At 42.6% G+C, this 23,270-nt stretch overlaps 1 protein-coding gene across 5 annotated transcripts in view; it reads right to left on the reverse strand.

Annotated features, from left to right (window-relative positions):
* LOC147885430 (transcription regulator NOT2/NOT3/NOT5 family protein) overlaps nt 1–23,270 on the reverse strand; it is a 100,259-nt gene that overhangs the window by 44,721 nt on the left and 32,268 nt on the right. For all 5 annotated transcript variants that reach the window (XM_087396087.1, XM_087396089.1, XM_087396085.1 and 2 more), the window contains exon 5: nt 3,357–3,407. In XM_087396087.1, coding sequence (XP_087252213.1) covers nt 3,357–3,407 — 51 coding nt within the window. The remainder of the gene's footprint in view (nt 1–3,356; nt 3,408–23,270) is intronic.

Here is a 23,270-nt window from a genome sequence, read left to right on the forward strand (position 1 = left end):
TCCATCAAACGATATCCTCTTTATAATCTTCCATCTAAAACGTTGGGGACAATATAGCCCCAAACTTTGTATGCGGTCACTTGAAACAGTTGGGAGTCAGAGTTTTGATAGAAGCTGTGCGGTGAACCATCATCAAATAACACATGCACTGGAGCCTCCATGACTCATCCAGTACCACGGATCAAGTCATGCAGATGTTCTAAAATTGCATCCTAGACACTGACTACCATCCAAAGGATTGAACCCAAGAGATAGACACATTGCCTAATAGTTCGGTTACATGACGTCTCTTTTTCTTGAGTAATCATAACACGTATGGCCCAAGCTGCATGCACTTGATATCCAAGAGGATGCAGAAGGGGTAGATGTGAACTCAAGTAGGCTGTAGGCTGAGATTCATCAGCTAGAAACATGTTTTGCCATATTTGAACTGAGCTTCCCTTAATGGATGCCACTCCCAATCATACCGACCACTTGGCACCTTCCTACAATTATACCCCTCCTAGGTGAAAGTGCTGAAATTCAAACAAGAGTTTGCAAAAACTGCTGCAATAAAACCCCTGCATAGAAAGTCGCAATGGTTGCACTCCATTCCAAGCTCCTGATCTGAAATCACAGCTCTTGATGCCAGCAGAGTTGAAATCACAGCCCCTGTTGGCACCTAGGCTGTTCTGTTGGCAAAATAACACCAGACTTAAATCCCATGTGAAAACAAAATCACAAGCCACGTGATTTTGAATTCAGGTGCCCCTTTTGTTCTCAGCAAGCTAACAAATCCGTGCACAAGCTTCCTTGAGTCATTTGGATCCATGATCTGCTCTCACAAGGCTGGGAGGCGCAGGGATGCCTTGTTGAAGTCTGGCTAAATGGGCTAACATTGACGAGTCCAAGCAGCACGATGATCGATAGCCAAATAATTGGTGGTCCAGCAACTTATACAGCTTCAATCCCTATGGCTATAGTAAGTCAAACTTTAGTAACCTCCCCTTCGACGCTAGTGGACCAATCCTTAGCCTCAAGAGTTATTCACCCTGACCTAATATCCATTACACCTCGGTTAAGACATAACTCAAGTAAGGTGAAAGCTAGATTTAAGGTAGTATCTAGGGTTTTAAGCGTTTGAAGAGTCTTATAGACCTTACTCACTAATGGCAACAGCTTTTTGAGCCAAGGGTAAAACATCCAAACACACAAAGCTAAGGAGATGTCCAAGGAATGAAAGAGGTCAAAATGGTCAAAAGAACGGCTCAAATCAACAAATAACAAACCAGTATCTTCACTCAGCCTAGCAACTATAGAGATGTGCATTTTGTGCGCTCGCGCGCGCGTGTGTGTGTGTGTGAGAGAGAGAGAGAGAGAGAGATAGAGAGAGAGAAAGAGAGAGAGACGCGGGGGGGCGGGGGGGCGCGGGGGTTGGTTGCGTGTGGGGGGTGGAGGAGGGAAAAATCTTCAGCTAAATTTTCATAAAAAATTTTGAAGTCATCATTCATCAAGATGTTAGAAATTTGCGTTATTTTGAATCTTCAACCAAATATTCATAAACGTTTTTGAAGCCAATTCATTGTTTAGAACATCAAAATATTAGACATCATTGATACCCATCACTTTAATACTATGTCCTTTTATGACAGTGATAATCATATATGGAAGTCACTTGTCTTATTGAATGAAAGATGCAGGTCTTGTTACGAACATAAATTCTTCTAGATGTAAGATCTATGTTCAAAGTGTGTGACATGACTCTTCTAAAACAGAAATGGTAAAAGATTAAACTTTATCTTAAATGCGATTGGTGAATTTCATCATGGATAAAGTTGACTTTCTCATAGTCATCTTGATTGCCCAACTATGGACATAATCATAGAGAGGGATCAACTCTAGATTCAAAGAGTTCAAAGAGGAAGATGCCAATACAACTCCCAAAGAGGAAGAGCTTGTAAATCCAAAAGAGGAATCAAGCTTCAAATTTAGACAGAAGCTGAAATCAATCGACAAATCATCGCCAAATAACTTAACAACAGATCAAATTTCAAACTTAGGTCATGAAAACACAGAGATTATTGGAACAATAGAGGCCGAGTAAATTAAGGAAAGCTTCAGTAATCTATTTTGTGGGAGAGTGCTAATTTGTTGGAGGAATACCACCTCCAAGCTTTGAAATATGTTGTAGCATACTTTGTGGGCTTTTCTATAAAACATCACCGGTCATTTCAATCTTGTGATATTCCATTCATTTCTATCAGCAACAACAGTCTACTCAGACTGTTCATTCATCCGTTTTTCCTTAACTTATCATCCTGTACCTTAAACACTTATACCCTTAACACTAGTTGGGTAATCAAACTAGACAAAACGTTGTCCTTTTTATGAGGTTGTTAAAAAATTGATACTTTTAGAAGGAAATTGTAACAAAACCTCTTTTACACATACAATCTACATTCACTGCTACACCACGCCCTACTATCCATTGAGGAATCCATGCTTCCTTCTCATGTAGGAAATACTCTATTGTTGCAAGTTTCCTTAATGCACGGTATAGTGGCAAGTCTCCCTAATACACAGTATTGTGACGAGTCGTCAGTTCTTTTCAATGGGTCAGCATTTTAAACCTCAGGTTCCTGTGTTGTTCTGATAGATGGAATCTGGCTTGTAGAAGGGCTCTATCAATGCTGAGATGTCTTGCTAATGTCACAATCGAGTCCAGAATTTTTGGGTCTAAAGGGGCGTCAAGGGGTACAAGGGATTTAAAGTGGAGCGTAGTGAGTTTAAGGGGTAGGGTGGGTTGAAAACCCACTATCTAGTGCAAGGAACGCAGAGGGTGAACAAAATTGACAACCAATCAGTCATCACATCTTTCTGCTCCATAACACTCTCCAACACAAGTGGGTTCCACTCCAGTTTTGGAGAAAATTCCTGTTTTCATTTGCAGATGGCTGTTTCTTGAATTACACAAAACAGAACGAGAAAGGCCAATTACAATTAAGTGAACGATTAAATCCTTCTCTTAGTGTAGCTGTTGCGTTCTTGTCAACGGGCTTGCACATGGACAAAGAAGGAATAGGTGAGATAAACACAAATCCCACGTCATTTCTTCCTAAGAGCCAGACAATAGGGGGCAGCTGAGTGTGTTCAATATCTGCAAGAAGCTTGAGTCCCCTGGCACCTATATGATAATATGATATGGATGTTTAGGAATATGCTGCATCTAAAACGCTAGAAACTTTTGAGTTTTTCTTGTTCATGTACAGGCTCATCATTGAATCATCTGAGAACATTCCGCAAACCTCTCACACATCGTTTCAAATGAAGTAATCTAATTGCATAGGGCAAATAGGGCAAAGAAACTATTCCTATACCATGTTATTCAACCAGTCTCGTGATTCTCCTTTGGCCTTTTCCCTGGGATCCTGCAGAAAGTCACACAACAGAATACTTGTTGTCATATCACATAAGCCTTCAAAACCTGATGATGCTAAATGAAAGGTGCCCATCTCCATCTCTGTGTTGTAACCCTCCTTTCCATAAAAGAGTACAAATGATGAACATGTAAAACAATCATTTTCATTCCAGAATGTATTCTTCAACACCATGACTGAAGCATACATTACATGAATTTTGAATTGATCCATGACAAATACACAACAGCTGCTACGTGAGAACAACAGAACATCAGTTATTTCAAAGAATCCATGGATCCACGATCTTAACTTAAAAAATGATGCAATAAGTTGTGAGGGGTTTGGAACCTCAGAGTAGGTGGCATATAAAGTGTTTACAATAAACCGCACACACCATCAATATACCCATTTGCGAGGCAAGCGTCCATTGTCACTCAGATAGAGCATGGCAAATTCTCAACATCCTTAGGGTGTCGTAATTTATCTGAAAGCACAAAGTGCTTATGCTGTAGGAGGCAACTATCTAGTGCACTGCCTACAAAATTGAGGATGGTTTCAAGCCTCCAATGTATCTGGTAATGCAGCTTTCTTAAAATGAGGAAATCGACAGGGGCATCTTTCCAGGGATGTGAAAGGCTTAGGAGGGGAGTGAAAACTGTCAACAGTGGTATGCTGCTGAAAATAGAGTCGCCTCGCAAGAGTCGCAGACAAGGGTCTAATACCATGTCAAAGATCAAGTGCTCACTATGCACCTGTACACACAGCAAAACGAACTCTTCCCAAAACACACCTAGCAGTACGCTGTAAACGAACCCACAGTAGCACAGATATGCAGGAAATATAACAGCAGAAAGAACTTCACAAAATGCTCAGTCTATTCATCCACTGATGTAGGAAAACAGTGCTGAGTAAAACACAGTCAGGGTGTGGCTGACAGAAAGCTGAGGGAATAGGAGACTGCTGCTGCTCGCAGATACTCCTGCATGCCTCGATAAAGAGGGCTTCAGTGAGATGCACATACTGAGGCAAGAGCCTCCCTTTTATAGGGCAGTCCAGCCCTAAATCTGGCCAACCAGGTCCAGGCAACCAGCAAACTAGATCTGGACCAACTAGACCAGGCCGGCCTGATCTGTTGCAGGTAGCCGACTTGGTCAACGCTGTTGACCCAGTCCTGCACGCCTTTACAGTGCTTGTTTCTGCTAAAGACCCAATCTGGATCTCCTGCTCATAATGGTTGAAATCGGCAACCCTTATCTGCTGAAAGTTGCCTCTAAGGACTGCAGCATTTGCTCATATCCTTGCTGCCGTGCCTAGCCTACAGATCTACTTCCCTTTTGTCCTCCTCATATGGCGGCTCATAGGTAGGGTCAGTGATCTAACACCCACTGATGCAGCTAGTGTTGAGGAGAATCTTAGATGATATTGGACTTATTTCAAAAGATCCAACTCCATTATTGACCAATAATCAAAACTCTATTAAATTCGGGGATAGGAAACCCATGATTTTATGTCATGGACAAGAGTTGGAGATTTATAAGGGGCCACATGATGTGGCAATACCCCACATACATCCATCATGGATGAAGGGGATGGTTGCCACATGGCACCAATACAATACCCTATCTCATGTCACTATGTGTTGATTGGGCACACTGTGTCAGTGTGCCCCAAAGGATGGGGCTGCAGCCCTGGTTTCTGTGAGAAGCGACCAGGAAGCTTCTTCCTCTCACCGTCTCAACTAGGGTTTGTTATATGTGAGGTTGATAGTGTCTTGCAGAAAGTTGATGTGCTCAACCAAAACTCTAATACCCCCCTGCTGTCCATGACAGCGCAGGAATGCTTCTTAATATCTATTTGGTAAAGCATCAGGCTCTTTGCATCTGGCAGTCTGTATGCCTTTGCATAGAGCCTAATACTGTGGGATACCTAGGAAATGGAGCTGCTGCAATTTCCATTCCAGCATTTTGGGGTTCTTATGAGCCTCCAATGCATTCCCATATGTATTTCCCCCAGTTTGCTTGTATTTGCTTGTATACTTTGGCTCAAAAATCTCAGCAAGCTTGACAGATAGCCCGATGGTTTGAGGCTCATGCACAAAGAGGAAAAGTCTCCAGAACTGTTGTATAAACTCTGGCCGTGCCAATCTGAGGTAAAGCATGGAAATAAGTCAAGTACTGCTCTAGAATGAGTAGAGAAACAAAAGTGATGACCATCAAGCCTTTAAACAAGTCCCAGGTGGACACTCTGTTCAAACAATCTGTCATGTACCACCGGTGACCAAGTGGGCATAATCCTGTAAATACATACCAGCTGGCAGCAAAGATGATTCGCTCATCACCCTTTAGTGCAGGCGCAAACACTCATATATATATATATATACGTACACGCATATATACGTATACACACAAGCGTGCGCCCGTCCCGCGTGCACACACACACACGTCTGTTAGTCTCTCTCTCTCTCTCTCAGATTGATGTCACTTTCGAAGGGGAGCCTTTGGAAACACAACTACAAATGGAAAACATGTGTAGAAAGAAGAATCTTGGGAGGTTTGAAAGCTTTGTACGGCTTCCAAAATAAGTGCAAGAGCACATGTGGAATTGGGAAATGAAAAATTTTCTATACACTATGCTTGTACAAACAAGGATCCTTTATGGATGTCCAAGCATGGTTTCCACGACTCTCTAGGACCTATTGGAAAAGAATAGAAACTTTACATAAGAGATTTCTCATTGCAGAATTGGGGGTTCAGGCTTAGACACCCTACAACATCCTATTGGCTGAGACAAGTATGATAACTCTTGAAGGGGAAGCAATATGCCAATTCATGGCTTATCTCAACATAGTTGAGAAGATGGATGCCAGCATGACACCTCACAAGGCATTGGAAGCTACACAAACCACTGGGGATGGCATCGAGATGGACTGAAATGGATGGAATTATGGGGTATAACAGCTGCTGATAATACCAAAGGATGCATGTGAGATCAGGGAGATAGTAACACAAAAGACGCTACAAAAATTATGGCAAAACCAAGGGGCAAAAATGCAGTTCTACAAACAGGAAATTAATCCAATGGACAGCTACGGCATGCAAAAATACCTTGGGGAAGAGATCAAAAGGCGCAAAATGAGAACCAGCTCACATGACCTAGAAGTGCAGACAGCAAGACCTAGGGTACCAAGAGAAGAAAGAATATGCAAAAGGGAGGTTGAAAATGAGCAGCATGTGCTCCTAAGATGTCAGGCCTACACACGCATCAAAGAAAGATATGATCAAAGTAGGAGCAACCTGAAAATTCTATCAGAGCAGCCAGCTACAAAGCTGTTCTTCAGTCGAGAGAGAGAGAGAGAGAGAGAGAGACACAGAGAGACAGAGAGAGAGAGATATGATATGATTGTATTAAAATCCTTTGTAGACCCTTCAAGATCTATTGGACTGTTGAACACTATCAACATATAGCAACCTTTTACATTCGGTGAAAGGAAAATACCACACTTGCTATGTAGCTAGTACTTGTTGAGCTAGCTTGTGCACTAGTCCAAATGCCTTGTTGTGATGTTCCAAAACTTCTTTTCGATAGCTTCCTCCCTCGTCATATGTCCGTACCTCTCATTACTCAGCTCCCATTCATTCCCTACCCATACCCATCACCTCAGCCACACCTGTTCTCATTCAAGGCTTGGGAGCATATCATCATGGAGGTCCACCGCCTCCGTGCACGAGAGATGGAGTAGGACAGCCTCACACCTCTACAGGTAGAGAAAAGGCCCTACAACAGCAAGACATTGTCCGCAAGGAGAAGTCAGTAGTGCTCAAAGATGCATCTGATGGCTCCCTTGCATAGGGGGGCACGGTCTATGAGACTCACAACATCGATAATATTGTAATGGTACCTTTTGGTCACAACAAGCGAGTTTATCAAAGTTTTACACAAGACGAGATATAGCTGTTTACATAGACACCCATCAAAGTCCAGAGTTCCCGTTGCTAGTTGTTAGTGGGTACACATGGGAGGCAGCATTTCAGGACGAGACTCAAGAGATAGATAGAGTGCATAGATTAAAAGTAGTGGCAATACTACACAGACCCTCTCTCATTGGGACAACCTTATGGTCAGAGCCAAGGAATTTCTCATAGTCTTACATAGGAAGAAATAGCCTTTTACACAAAGACCCATCATAGTCCAAAGCGCCCCTTTGCTGGTTGTTAGTGGGCACACACGGGAGGCAGCATTCCAAGATGAGACTCGTGAGACAAATGGAGTGCATGGATCAACAAAAGTGGTAGTATTAAACATGGGACGATCTCCGTCGAGAGGCACAATATACATGCCAAATTTCTATGGATTCAAATCTAACGCCCTTCTCGAGAGGACCTATTCATCGCGAGACCTCACACTTTGCTCAAGACCTACGCGAGGGGGATGATACTTCACCATGCGCAGCCTTATACTCGGACATCATGAATTTCTTGAGCCGCAGGAAGTTCTACTTGTTGGGATTGTTAGCACTAGCCTTGGTATGGCCTTGTAGGCTAGTCTTAGGACTCAGTCAACCCTTAGGTTGACTTCATTGGTGAACCATATGGTTGACTTCGAGGCCATATAGGCCACCCCTTTGTACTTTTTCATTATCCTTTTGCAAGTACTTCGTGTTCCTTCCAGCTTCTTGTTTGCTCCCTTGAGCTCCACTCCCATCCCATTGCTTCCCACACCCAACAATGGTATCAAAGCGGGTTCTCTTGTTCCTAGTTGCCTCCCCCCGTGCTCATTACTCAGCCCCCCATTGCTCCTACCTGCCATTTTTCTCCAATTCAGTCCTATGCCTCATTTTGTCGCTGGAAACCTGTTTTGGAGCAGGAAAAACAGTCCATCGTCTGTTTTTTGACTTTCTGAGGTCCTATTTCTACTTTTTTTGAAATTTTTGAGCGCCGGCATACAAACGACCTTGTCTCGCACCATTTAGGCCAGGGAAAAAAATTGTCTATACAGTTGTGCGGCTGTACGGACATGTACAAACGCGTACGCGACGCTGCCAGAAATCCATACGACCTGTCAAAAGTTGATTTCAAGCATTTTTTGGCTGGTTTTCTTTCTCAAATTTGGACTCTTTTCAGTCATTCCAACTGCTCCAACCTACTCGAGCACCATCTCGCTGGGATTTGCTCCCTCGACTCAAATCTACCTGATACAGTTGGATTTGAGGTTTTTCGCCCTCTCTTACGTCACATTTGCAATATTGCATTGGCATTGAGGTGATTTTGCTCTAGAAATTGGGGTTTTTGTGTCACATTTGCAGCTTTTGCAGTGATATTTGCTCCTTTTGGTCACATTTTGGAGCTTTTGCCCTTTTTTGACTCCATTTCAACTTTGACGTTGGGGATTTTGGATCTATTACTCGCAAATTGAGGGATATTTTCAGATTTGCAGTTTATTTTGTCACATTTGCACTGACATTTGGTTGCTTTGATATGAAATTGGGGGTTTTTTAGTGACATTGGCTGCTTTGATCATACTCCTTGTCTCTACTTATCGCTCCTCGCTTGTTTTTAATTAATTAATTAACTAATTAACCTCACTTTTCGCTCCTCACATTAACCTAACTTCTAAGTCGATTAAACCTCCTTCTCTGCCCGCTCCCACTGCTTCCTCCAGCTCTGCCCGCTCTCCCTCACGCTCTGGCCCGCCTCCTCACCCTGCGCTCGAGCGCCCCTTCCCCTTCTGTCCCTACATACTACCCATCTTCATCTTCATCTTCATCTTCACCTTCTTCTTCTTCACCTCCACAAAAGCAAACTGTAAAGCGGCAGCCTTAGCCTCTGCAACTTCAAGGTTTCATCCACCATAGCCTCATTCCCTCATAGCTCCCACTCCCAACACCATTTCTCTTCCCCCTCAACTCTCCATCGGTACCCGCATTGCCGCATTTGAGCTCCTATCCCTCCCAAAATGGCGGCAGCACTTAGCCCCCTCTTTCCTCCCCGTCCAATCATCCTTCTCAGTCTCCCCTCTTCGCTTCCCCCATGTCTCTCTCTCCCCCTTTCCCGCCCCCTTGTCGTCTTAGCAACGGCCAAGAAGGCAATCATTGTACTCAAGGGCACCTCCTTTTACAATATCCAAGGCTTCAGATGTAGAAGCTTCTAGAAGAAGCCATAATGAGCGACATCGCGAATCTTCTACGCTTGCAATCTCCTCGTTTTAACCCCAATATAACTTACGTTAATCGATCCATTGCATCCCCGAGCTGCAACACAAATTGATTAATCCTTGTTTTTTACCGACTGGGGGCCTATTGCAGCAAATTTGGTCACATTTGCAAAATTGCAGCTTTTTTTGCGGCTTTTACCAATTCGCCCTCTCTTTGGCATAATTGCCCTCTCCAAATTTGGGGCTTTTGCCATATTTGCTGATATTTGCAGCATTCTTTGCCTGACACATCCAAATTTGGGTTCTATTTGCATTTGCCCTTTATTTGGGCTATTTGTCCTTCGGCATTTGTGGCATTGAGCCACCATTTGGGACAGATTCAGCTCAGATTTGCAAACATTTGCCAATTGATTTGGGTTGGTCATTTGCAGGACAGCTATTTGCAAGGGGGTCCTTTGATTGGACAGACATTTTTCTTGCATGTCATTTTGGGAACAGCTTGTGCATTTTGCTCAGTGTTTGAGCAGCCATCTTGGCATTGACACTTGCAGACATTTGCTGTCATTTTTGGTCTGACATTTGCAGGAGCAGTCAGATACTTGGGTAGCCAGCTCTTTGCATTGTAGCCTTGAGACTCTGGCATTTGCAGGGCAATTTTATTTTTTATTTTTTAGGGATTTTCATTTGCAATGGCAAACCATGAATCCTTTGGGATGCTTGCTGCTGAGGACAAGCTTGATGGCACCAATTATCCCATGTGGTCGTACTTCGTGCGCCACCTATTGGTATCCAGGAACGTTTGGGGAATTGTATCTGGATCGAAGACTAGACCTGTCTCTTCATCACAGACACCTACTGCCACCGCAGCCAATTTTGCCACTTCTGGTTCATCTACCACTACTCCTGCCATCCACCCTCCAACACAAGAATAGATTCGTTCGGATCAGCAAGATGCACAGGCACATGCCATGATTGCCATGAATTGCAAGAGAGTTGTCATACTTCACATTCGGTCTTGCAAAAGAGCCAAGGCTGCATGGGACACTTTGGCCAATCTATATCAGAGATATGCAACGAGGCCAGAGTTGCTTATTTGCGCAAGCAACTTGACAATATTACGATGATAAAGGCAGCATGGATGCCTATTTGACACAGGCCAAGGACTTAAGAGAGCAGCTTATCAATGTTGATGAGATTGTACTAGACTCACAGGTCGTGTCCACCACACTCGATGGGACACCCTGACTCATATCAGGGATTTGCTACAACACTTAGACTAGTGGCCAGCTTGTTTCCCTAGTTTTGCAGGAGGAGCAGAGTCGTCAAAACATGGCTGCTTCTACTCATGCACATCAAGCCTTTGCTACTGATTATAGGGGCAAAGGAAAAGGGCGGGAAAATTACAGCAAGCCCAAACCTAAATTTGGTACCTCATCCTCTTCTTCTCCTGCTGATGGGAAGTAGAAGAAACGCTACAATTATTGTAGGATTCCACGTCATGGCATATCTAAGTGCCGGAAGCGTATTGCTTCCAAGAAGAAGCGGCAGGGACAGCCAGGACAGCAAGGTCTTGTTGTCACAAATACTCCAGCTGCTAATGTCACAAATATAGAGGCAGCCAATCTTGCTCATGATGAGTGGCCATTTATTGTGAAGTGTCATTATAATCCTATTCTGTATGATTCAGCTTTTGCAGCCTCACACTGGTACTTTGATAGTGGTGCACATCACTTCCTGCAAAATCCTCTTTCACACATTGAGTGGAGTTCCAAAGGGGGGCACTATCACTTGTGCAAATAATGCAACATATCCCGCCAAAGGGATTGGTCAAGTGCTTATCACTACAGTATCAGGTGATATGATTCCACTTGTGGAAGTTTTATATATTCCAGGTATCTTCCGAAAAGAATCTGATTTCTATCTCAACCATCTCCACGCATGGCTTCAGAGTTCTTTTTTATGGTTATCGTGTGCCGTTTATGATAATCGGTACGACAACTAAGAGAGCTATATATGATATTGATATATATGCACAACAGGCTGCTATAGAAGCTAATGGCATGGCTGAATCTGTAATTTCTAATACACATCTATGGCATGAGAAATTGGGACATCTCAACTTCAACCATTTGGTGAAAATGCACTTGGTCCTCCTCTTCATGCGGATGCTCACTAACTTCTTCCTGATCCTCCTCCTCATAGGAGCATTTGACATCCGAGAAGAGCATCGGATTGTTTGGGTCTCTTGCATATGTGCATGTACCCTCTCAATTGAGGCATAAGCTTGACGATAAGGCTGTCAAATGCATTCATTGGCTACAGCTCACAAAGCAAAGGTGCCAATGGCACTTGGGAGTTGTGTGACTTGCCTGCCGGCAAGCATGCCATCAGCACAAAGTGGGTTTACAAATTGAAGCGCAAAGCTGATGGCAGTGTTGATCACTACAAAGCTCGCCTTGTTGCGTAAGGTTATGCCCAACAGCATGGTATTGACTTTGAAGAGACATTTTCCCCCATTTCACACCATTCGGTGTGTCATTGCTTTTGCATCTCACAGGCATTGGGAGGTCCATCAGTTGGACATCATGGATTGAACCAGGCACCCGAGCATGGTATGCAAAGATACATGCATATTTGACAGCCCGTGAGTGAGGACACTAAAAGCAAATTCTTCTTTATCCCTGGCACATAGAGAACATCTGAAATTCTGAAATCTGTGCCATCAGTGGATGTGAGAATAATGTCACCCACTCCACACACTGAATAAGAAGAATTATTCGCACAAGTCACCTTCTTTTTGGTAGGTGGAGGATGCAGAGATATAAGCAGACTCTTCTTGGAAGTGATGTGCTTTGAAGCACCACTGTTAAAATACCAAGTATGAAGTGTCTCATCGACACTAAGAGAGCATGCATCCTTTGAATTATCATAACTGCAAGTCAAGAAAACATATGAGTCATCATCATTAGTGGCTGTAGCATCTGAACTACCCACTAAAAAATCTGAAGTGCAAGACAGAAAGGCATAGTGCTCTTCCACAAAGTTGGCTGCAACATCTCCCCCATCATGAGAATGTGGAGCTGATGCATCTGACACAGCCATACCAGAATCCCTTTGCTTCTCTTTGGCTATGCGCTTCTTGCATTCTCCAATATAATGACCTGGCTTCTTGCAATAATGACAGATGCCCTTCTTTTTTTGCTTATTTGTATCACCCTTTGCCTTATAAGAGGGCTGTCCTGAATCAGCTTTATGTTGATTTGTGGGCTGATTGGCATGTGGCTTTTGCTGCCCTTTACCCTTGGGCTTGAACTTGGAAAGCATGGCATGCTTGCCAGCCTGGGTTGCCATATTTCTGCGTGTCTGCTCCTCTTGCAACAGAAGTCCTACCAACTCATGAAAAGAGAGAGGATTGCTTCCCCCCCTCAATGACAAATTCAACGAGGTGTGGAAACCGACATAGGACTCAGAAAGAGAGTTCAGAGTTGTGGTGATCATCTCTGAATCTGGAATGACTTCATCAATATTCAGCAAATGTTCCCTTAAGTCATGAAGCTTTGTGAGGTGAGAATTCATGGAATCTCCCTCATCCATATGCGTATGGGAAAGCTCTCTCTTCAGAAATGAAACTCTAGCATCATTTCTTGTTGCAAACACACTCTCTAGTATCTCCCAAGCTGCCATAGATGTCTTGCATGACCGAATGTGAGGTATAATGAACCTCTTGACAGAAAGAGAAATTACTGAAAGAGCTTGTGCATCTCTAGAGTCCCATCTTTTATGTTCTGCTGTGGGAGCTCCTAGAGCGGCTGCTCCAACTACTTGTGCTGCATTTGCACCTCTACCCCTGCCTCCAGCTGTAGGAGTGATAGGTGTAGCCGTTGTATCTGGTCTTGCTTCATCTCCATTGACATAATCCCAAAGATGTCTGCCAACCGAGATATTGCCAACCATGAAACTCCACAAGGAGTAGTTGGTGCCATCCAACTTATCCTCCTGTGTGAGAACTCCGAACACCTCATTGGGGTTGTTCTGAGCCATTTTCACCAGATAATCTCAAAAAATACAGCAAACTGACCAAGTATAAAAATGCACGAGTAAAATCTGCAAAGAAAAATCTGCCCACACTGACAAATACTGTCACAACCTATCAAAGGCTCAAAATACACTTCAATTATCCTGCAAATGCTCTCAATCTGCCAAAAAAACACTTGAAAACTTGCCAATGTCTGCAATGTCACTCAAAATGAGTCCAAAATTGCCTACAACAGTCTCAAAATGCTTGTACACTGCCAAATTGCATCAGAATGCCAAAAGCCCTAATTTCTTCAAGGAAATTGCAACCAAAAGAGAGCAAATTGCCTAAAAGCCCCAAAAATGCAAGAAATTGCAGTGTAAAGCAAAAAGCCCCAAATTTTTGCAAGAAATTGCAACTCAAAAAGGGGCAAGTTGACTGAAAGCCCCAATTTGCAATTTAACCAAATGCTACTGCCAATGTGTGCAAATGAGCACACCCACAATCTCAAAATGCACCTGCTTGAATCCACAGCCAAACAATGGCTCAAAATACACCATAGTAAAATATCTGCAAAAAATTCCCAAATACTCAAATGTGACTCAAACTGAGTCCAAAAAACTTGCAAAGCTCCCAAATTACTCTTCCACTACAAAATTGCAATCCAATTGCAAAAGCCCCAATTTCTTGCCAGAAATTGTAACCAGAAGAGGACAAATTGAGTGAAAGACCCAACTGTTGCAAAAATTGCAATGCAAGTCCAAAAGTCCCAAACTCTTGACAAATTTGCAATCTTCCTGCAATACTTGTCCAATCCACAAAATGCAAAGTGCAAACCACACCTACAAAGTGGCCCTTGCAAAGAATCCTCTGCTAAAAAAGGCCCTGCAAAAAAAACAACTAATGCACGAAGCAAGAAGCAGGTTCAGTGTTGTACGACAGTACGACGCTGATGCTATTTGTACGAACCTGCTTGTACGATTTTGCCAACTGTACGGTTGTACGGACTAGAGCATGGTACAGAGCTACAAATGTATCAACATGCAACTGGCCATCTCGATCACTGATCTATTTTTCTGCTCAGCCACGGGATTCTGTTGAGGAGTATAAGGCACTGTGCATTGATGATGTATGCCACGAGAAGCCAAAAAAACAGCAAACTCATTTGACATGTATTCACCCCCCTTGTCTGTATGAAGGTAAGCAATGTGCGGCCCACTCTCATTCTCAGCCAAGGCAATAAAGTTCTTGAAGCATGAAGAAACTTCAGATTTGGATTTCAATATGAAAATCCAAGTATACCTGGTGAAGTCATCAATAAAGTGAAAAAATACCCCCCAAGAGCTGCAACCCTCATGGGTCCACAAACATCACTATGAACCATGCGTGAAGCACCAACTCTCCCATCCTTGGGAAACCAGCACGGTGCATCTTACCAAGCAAGCATGGTTTACAAACATGCTTTGTAGGCATATGTATTTTGGGAAGATCAACAACAATACTCTCCTTATATAACTTCACCAAGGCTCCAAAATTGAGATGTCCAATCCTCTCATGCCACTGTTAGAATTATTGATATATTCTAGCAGTGACCAATGTAATGACAATAAGTGGGTTAGGGGCACTTTTCCCTCATTTAGAGGTTTTCCCCCCTAACCATAGTTAGTTCACTAACTACGATTAGTGAAGGATAAGGTTTGTCACTTAGACAAAACCTTATCGCCCCTTTGTATTGCTTTACTCTCTTCTATTGCATACTCAACATTCAACTCTCACACTCTCCTGCTTCCCTCTCTCTCTCTCTCTCTCTATTTCCATCATTTGGTATCAGAGCAGGTTACCCTGCTTGTGAGCTCGACTCTCTCCATTCCAAGCTTGGGAGAACTAGTCCGTACAGCCCTCGTTATTACACTTCATTTCTGCCATACACCCAACAACGCTCTAGCTATACAACCTGTCGTACAGCTCCCGCTACTTGATCGTACAAACATGCAAGCAACGTCGTACTGTAGTACAGGTACCGTACCAACTTCAATCGCACAGGCGTCAATGTTTGCCGTACAGCTGTCCATCCGTACAACAGGCGTCAACGTACAGCCGTACAATCGCCTATAAGTTCGCCGTATATCGCTAGCCGTTGCCTGTCGTACAATACGTACGGTTGTTTGTACATTGTACGGACAAGCGCTCGAAGGAAAAAATTTGCCTAACAAGTTGTAGTTGGATGCAGTCATAGGTGCAAATTACATCTTGAACAGATGTCCCACAAAGGCATTGCAGACTATCACACCTTATGAGGCCTGAACGGGTCGTAAACCTTGCATTTCTCGCATGAGGACTTTGGGATGCTTAGCTTATGTTCATGTGCCTTCACAGACACACACTAAGTTAGATGATAAAGCTGCCAAGTGCATTTTTATTGGGTATAGCTCAGAGAGCAAGGGCTATAAGCTATATCAGCCCCGCACGGACAAGTGTTTTGTCAATCGGGATGTTGTGTTTGATGAATCTTCCACTATGCCTTTGCTGAACTGTCAAAAACAGCCCATTGTTGATGCCCCTGACATCTTTGACAGCATGATGCCTTTGTTGAGGTTGTACCTCCTCCATTTGTTGGTCACTTGCAGCCACATGTGCAGCCAAATATTCAGCCTGATATGGCTCTCATTAATCAGGACCATTTGCACAGGGCTCTTGACCAAGAAAGAGCTGAAATTCAGAAGCCCAAAAGGTATCCCGTTGGCTCCTTGACACACTAAAGACAGCAAACAAGACACTCCTCTGCCAGCCCGTACAAGAGCACCTCTTAGGAAAGAGCATCTTGCTTATGCTTTAGTTGCTACAGCATGCAATGAAGAGCCCTTATGTCATCAAGATGCCTTTCAGAATGATTGTTGGATGAATATATCTTCGTAAGACTAGAATAAGTCCAATCATACAAATTTAGATTTTTTGTTGTTCTAAAGACCAAAAATCTACACAGAAAATAAAAGGGAAAACGAAAGAGAAGAAAAAAGAGGTAAACAAAACTTTTATGAAAAACGAAAGGAAGACATACTTAGCAAACAAAGCAACACTTATGTCGTCATCAGTGCCCAAGCATAAGCAGCTATACTGGGTTTCTAAAGACCCGCGGAGTCTCTTGGGCAAACCCAGTGCTTACTTAAATACGTCAAATAAACAAAAGAGAAAGAAAACAAGAAATAAAGAAGAAAGGAAGAAGGTGACTGAGCAAAAATAAACAAGCAAATCAAGAAACAAAATACAAAATACAAAATCTTTCAAAAAACTAGAATTAACGCTCTCGCTCTCTCTCTCTCTCTCTCTCTCTCTTATTTAAAACATAAAAAACTAAAAGGACCCTTTACACTTATGTATCGCTTCCTACAAAGAGGCAAAATTACATTCCTAACTTAGAAAGCACAAGCATACTCAATCAAACTCTATTTTGAAACTAAAAGGAAAAACGGGCTATTCAGCTCCCCGCTTTTTGTTTTCAGCTTATGTTCAATCATTCTAAACATACTTAAGGCCGATACACCATAGATAAAAGACTTCATATCTAAGATTGTGCATACTTTTTTGATTATTTTCCTTGGATTATACCTCTTGTGTAATAGTAAAGTGATCAAATTACTACATTGAGTGATAAAAGACTCCTTAGTTATACAAACGCGGAAAAATCTATGGAATTGGGAAAACAGGACTCTATATTTGGCCAAATCAAAAATGTTTAAGTCAATGTGAGGCATTTTTATAATGTGTAAACCACTATATTCAGGTTGTTCACGTTTATCGTAAATATCAACCTCTAATCCTATGGTAGATTGAGAGAGTCTAAGATCTAAGAAAACACAAGAATCCCCCCTTGAAGTGCAATTCAGTTCACAAGAGTCACGAGGATAGATTCCTTCTCCAAAAGCACAAGCGTCTTTGTACATAAGGTCTTGAAAGTTAGGAACATCTGATACAAATAAATCATCTATAAAACACCTAACTTGGCTAAGCTTATGTAAAATGATAGGGCAGGTAATGATAGAAATAAGACGTTGCATAAACTCAAATTCATAAGTGAAAAGATAAAAGTTTGCTAAAAAGACAGCACAATTAGTGCCCATGGGGATTCCTATAATTTGTTGAAACAAAGAATCACCTATTGTGATATAAAGATTATCTAAAAGAAAATCTATCCAAGAGCAAACATCTTCAACACTTACTACCTTTGTGTATCTTTTCCTTTTAGAACCGATGTCATGATCTTTAATTTTTAGCCACAAAAAGTCAAAGCATAAGGCTGTTTTCTCAACTTTTAGCACTTCGCATCTATCTTTGTCAAATCTCAGCTTGAAAACTTCCATTAGATGAAGGCCATGCAAGCTGAATCCATCAAAATAACACTTGGAGTTGTGTGATTTGCCTCCTGGCAAGAATGCCATTGGAACTAAGTGGGTTTACAAAATCAAACGGAAAGCTGATGGTTCAGTGGACCGTTACAAATCCCGTCTTGTTGCTAAGGGCTATGCTCAACAGCATAGCATTGACTTTGAGGAGACTTTTGCTCCCACTTCCACGACCACTACTATTCGCATTGTTATTGCCTTTGCTGCCCACTTTCATTGGGAGATACATCAGCTTGATATCAAGACAGCTTTCCTTCATGGGCATTTGTAGGAAGAGGTCCCAACCTGCTGGCTTTGAGGTTGAAGGTTCTGAAAGCAAGGTATGCCGCTTAAAAAAAAGCCCTCTATGGATTGAAGCAAGAACCTCGGGCTTGGTATTCCAGGATTCATACGCATTTGCTCAACTTGGCTTTTAGAACAGCCCTACAGAGGCTACTCTTTACATCCGCAAGCGTGGGACAGATTTGCTGATTTCAGTCCTTTATGTGGATTACATGCTTGTGACTGGGACACATGCTCAGCAAATTGCAGATTTTAAACTTGATTTGCAGTAGACATTTGCTATGTCTGATCTTGGTCTTTTGCACTACTATTTGGGCATCCAATTTGCTAGCAGTGAGGGGAGCATTTTGACGTCACGATCCAAGCACATTGGACAGCTTTTGCAACGTTTTTAGTTTGAGGATTGCAAGCTAGTATCCACACCATTAGAGCCTGGTTTTCACTTCTCTTCTGAGGATGGCAACGGTACATGTGATGTCACTCTCTATCAACAGGCAGTTGGTTGTTTGCTTTACCTATGCCGTACAAGACCTGATCTACCGTATGCTGTCTCACAGTTGAGCAGATATATGCACAGTCCATCTATGCACCATTGGCATGCCGTGAAGCGTGTTTTTAGATATCTTAAAGGCACTCAGCATTTAGGCCTTCTTTATGGGGCTGATACTTCACTTGTCATGCATGGATTCACTAATAGTGATTGGGCTGGTCGTTCGGACACTCATGTGATATACTTGGTACTTCATGTGTTTCTTGGTTCAGCAAGAAGCAGAGTACAGTTGCTACTTCTAGCTGTGAAGCTGAGTACAGAGCAGCTTTTACAGCTACAGTGGAGTGGGTTTGGCTTCGGAAGCTACTTGCAGATCTTTGTGCATGTCAAACTGCTCCTACCGTCATCTTCACTGATAGTCAGAGTGCTTTGGCTGTTGCACGGAATCTTTCTTTCCATGCTCGCACAAAGCATATTGAGGTTCACTATCACTATGTCAGAGAGCGATTATCAGCACGTGATATTGAGTTGTCTTATATTCCCACTAAAGACAACTTGGCAAATCTTTATGGAAGGCTCTACCTCGACCTAAGTTTGAGGCTTTTCGGCAAGCTTTAAACTTAGTACCTTTTGTAACTTGATCTGTTATACTCTATACAGTCATAGGTTGCTATATCCCTACAATACGAACATGTGCAACCATGACATTAGATATCTAGGTATCCTGAGCCATGTCCAGAATACTTCAGCCCATACCATGGGGTAAGTTAGAACATCGAGCGATTGCGTTCGAGCGAGCCCAAAGTTCGAGCAATGCTTATGAGGAACTTTGTCTAAACCTGTAGGAGCAATAAATTTTTACTAAAAATGGTTGAATCTACATGACACTATTACAGATTGTTTTTAATTATCTTTTGTATGATTCTTGGCAACTTACAAAGATTAAACTTACTATTGGATAACTCATAAATCCATGCAAGTCAGCAATCATTAAATGAATACCAAAGGGAAAATTCTTGGCAACATACAAAGAGAAAACCTATTATTCGATAAATAATAAATACATGCAAGTTAGCAATCATTCAATAGATACAAAAGGGGAAATGCTACAATGTCTACACCTCGAGGTGATCACTCAGAATTATGTAAGGTAGTATGTGAGTTAAAGGGGTTGCTTTATTTTATGGAGTTACATGGCAACAATAGTCCTACCAATAATATAGAAGCTCCTCCTAGCAAAATCCCTCACAAACAGCTATTTGTAGCTCATCAATTTTTATGCTACCGACATGATTTGATCCATTTTGTACACAAAATGATCACAATGGAACTAATAAATTATTGATCACCTTATGACCATGATGATGCTAACTAAATATGGATCACCTTCATATGTCCTCAACCATGTATACACCTCTAGGATGGAGGGAGGAAACCAAGGACCCAAACTCCACGTCAAACTTAGATTAACCAAAAACAAAGGAGTACAAGATACAAGTACCTCGACCTAAAACTAAGTGTCCTAGGTGTCACATAGGACTAAGTGTCCTATGTGGCCTAAAAGACCCTAACACTATAAGTGTCTTTATTTATGCCTACAAGGCACATACCATGGCCTATAGGGCATCACTAGAACCACCGGAGGATGGCCTACAAACCCCCCTCCATGGGATGGGCTGAAGTACTCTGGAAACGTCTCAGAATACCTGGTATTTTCTAGTCATGGTGGCACATGTTCATCCAAAAGGATATAGCCACCTATGAATGTACAAGGGATGTTAGATCATGTAACAAAGGGAACCAAGTGTAAAGCCTATCGAAAGACCTCGAACTTGGGACGACGAAGTGCCTTTGTAAACGTATCTGCTATGTTGTCCTCTGTGGAAAGATAGGACAACTCTATGTCTCCTGCTGACAACCGCTCCCGAACATAATGATAGTGAACTTCAATATGCTTGGTACACGCATGAAACACTACTCTGGCTGTCAGTGTAGACAATAGTGGAGGATAGCTGGCGAATACCAAGATCTGTAAGTAATTGTCAAAGCCAAACACACTCCACTGTAGCGGCGAAAGCTGCCCTGTACTCAGTCTCACAGCTAGACGTGGCAACTGTTGGTTGCTTCTTGCTGAGCCAAGAGATACATGAATTGCCAAGCAAAAAACAATTGCCAGTATGTGACACTCTGGTGTCGGAACATCCTGCCCAGTCACTATCCGTGTAAGCATGCATGGTAAGTGAACTCTGATCACCATAGAAGAGGGCTAAATCCTGAGCGCCTCTGAGATATCTGAAGACTTTCTTCACTTGCCTGCCAATGCTGTGAACTGGGCATGTGCATGAATCTGCTGAGCTGAGATACTGCATACTGCAAGTCATGTCTGGTGTGACATAAATAAATAAGGCATCCAACAGCCTGTTGATAAAGAGTCATATCGCATGGTGGGCTCCCATCATGAGCTGAGAATTTGAAGACAGGGTACACTGGATTAGAGATTGGCTTGCAATCCTCAAACTGAAAACGATCACGGAGGTGTCCAATATACTTGGACTGAGACATCATGATACCCCCCTCAACATGAGCAAACTGAATACCCAAATAATAATGGAGCCGTCCCATGTCTGAAATGTCAAAAATCTACTTCAGCCTTGAAACCTGCAATTTGCTGAGTATTTGGGCCCGTGATGAGCATATCATCCACATATAAAATCAGCACTAAAAAATCAGATTCACTCCCACGATAAAGAGCGGGTTCTGTGGGACTATTCTGAAAACCAAGGGATAGTAAGTGTGCATGAATTTTGGCATACCATGCCCTGGGTGCCTGCTTCAAACCATAAAGGGCTTTTCTAAGCTAGCATACCTTATTTTCAGAATTAACAACCTCAAAGCCAGGAGGTTGTGTGACATAGACTTCTTCCTGCAAATCCCCATGAAGAAAAGCAGTTTTGATGTCAAGCTGGTGCACTTGCCAATGATGATGGGCTGCAGGTAGTAATCCTGGATGTGGGAGCAAATGTCTCCTCAAAGTCAATGCCTTGTTGTTGGGCATTCCTTTTTAATTTGTAGACCCACCGCGTTCCAATGGCATGCTTGCCGGGAGGGAGATCTACTAATTCCCATGTGTCATTTTTGGCAATAGATTGTAACTCGGCTCTCATTGCATCCATCCACTCTTTGCTGTCAAAAGCATCTTTATGGCACAGAGGCTCTTCATTGCAAGCTGTAGCAAGGAGTTCAAACTCAAGAAAGTGACCATCATCTGTCTATTCCCTGATCTTGTCCGGGCAGCAAAAGGCGATCTTGTTTGCTGTCCCTCAATGTATCAAGAAGCCATCTGGGAACTTGCCTTTGCTATCTATTGACAGCTCTTTCTTCAATGACTGCATCATGAATAGTGGGATCATTTTGTGCCGGAAGAGAAACCTGCAAATCAGTATGAGGTTGTGGCTGATTATTGCTTAGTGGAGGGCCTGCAGGAGGCTCATGTTGCTGGTCAAAATCCTCTTCTGATGATGGCTGAGGTAACCAAGATTCAAAGGCATCAAACATGTCAACATCTGGCTTTGCTTTGCAGTACACAAGAGGAGAAGCTGAATGTTCAGCAAAGATTACATCCCTACTGACAATAATCTTCCCAGTATTTGGTTGATATAACCGATACCCTCTACTCTCCTGGCTATAACCAATAAATATGCATTTGATTGCCTTGTCATCAAGCTTATGTCTCAGCTGAGATAGTACATGAACATATGCAAGAGACCCAAAAACTCTCATGTGTGAAAGTGAAGGCTTCCTACCTTTCCATGCTTCTCAAAGCCCGTGTAGGTGATCTATTCAGCACATAGTTGGCACACATCACTGCATCAAGCCAAAATTTTTTGGGCAAAGACTTGGCCTTAAGCATGCATCTGGCCATCACCATTGTGGACCTGTTTTTCCTTTTAGAAACAAGATTCTCCTGAGGAGTGTAAGGAGTAGTACATGAGTGAATCATGTCCCGTGAAGACAGAAATGCATCAAACTCCTTTGACATATACTCTCCCCCCCTATCTGTGTTGAGGGTGACAAGCTTGCATCCTGATTCATTCTCAAGCATATTCAGCCATCTCTGAAAGCATAGGAAAACTTCAAAGTTGGCTTTTAAAGGATATATCCAGCAATATCATGTGAAATCATCAATGAGAGTCATGAAATATTTGTACCCTCCAATGGCATTTGTCCTCATTGGGCCACAGATATCACTGTGCACTAGCTGCAATTTCCTTTGTGAGAGTTTTGGACAATTGTTGTGAAAAGGAAACCGATGCATCTTACCCAAAAGACAACCCTCACACACATGTTTGGAAACTGTGTGAGTTTGAGGTACATCATTTGCCATCTGCTGTAAATGTAGCTTTGCAAGAGCTCTATAATTGAGATGGCCCATTCTCTCATGCCAAAGATGAGTTTCACCAAGCTGTGAATCTGAAATAGCCAATGCCTCAATAGAAAGTGCAGCTGAGTGATGATCAAGGTGATAAAGCCCCTTT

This window comes from Dipteris shenzhenensis, chromosome 25, assembly GCF_047967505.1.
Source record: "Dipteris shenzhenensis isolate YYH24624 ecotype China chromosome 25, Dip_SZ_1.0, whole genome shotgun sequence".
Classification (NCBI taxonomy): domain Eukaryota; kingdom Viridiplantae; phylum Streptophyta; class Polypodiopsida; order Gleicheniales; family Dipteridaceae; genus Dipteris; species Dipteris shenzhenensis.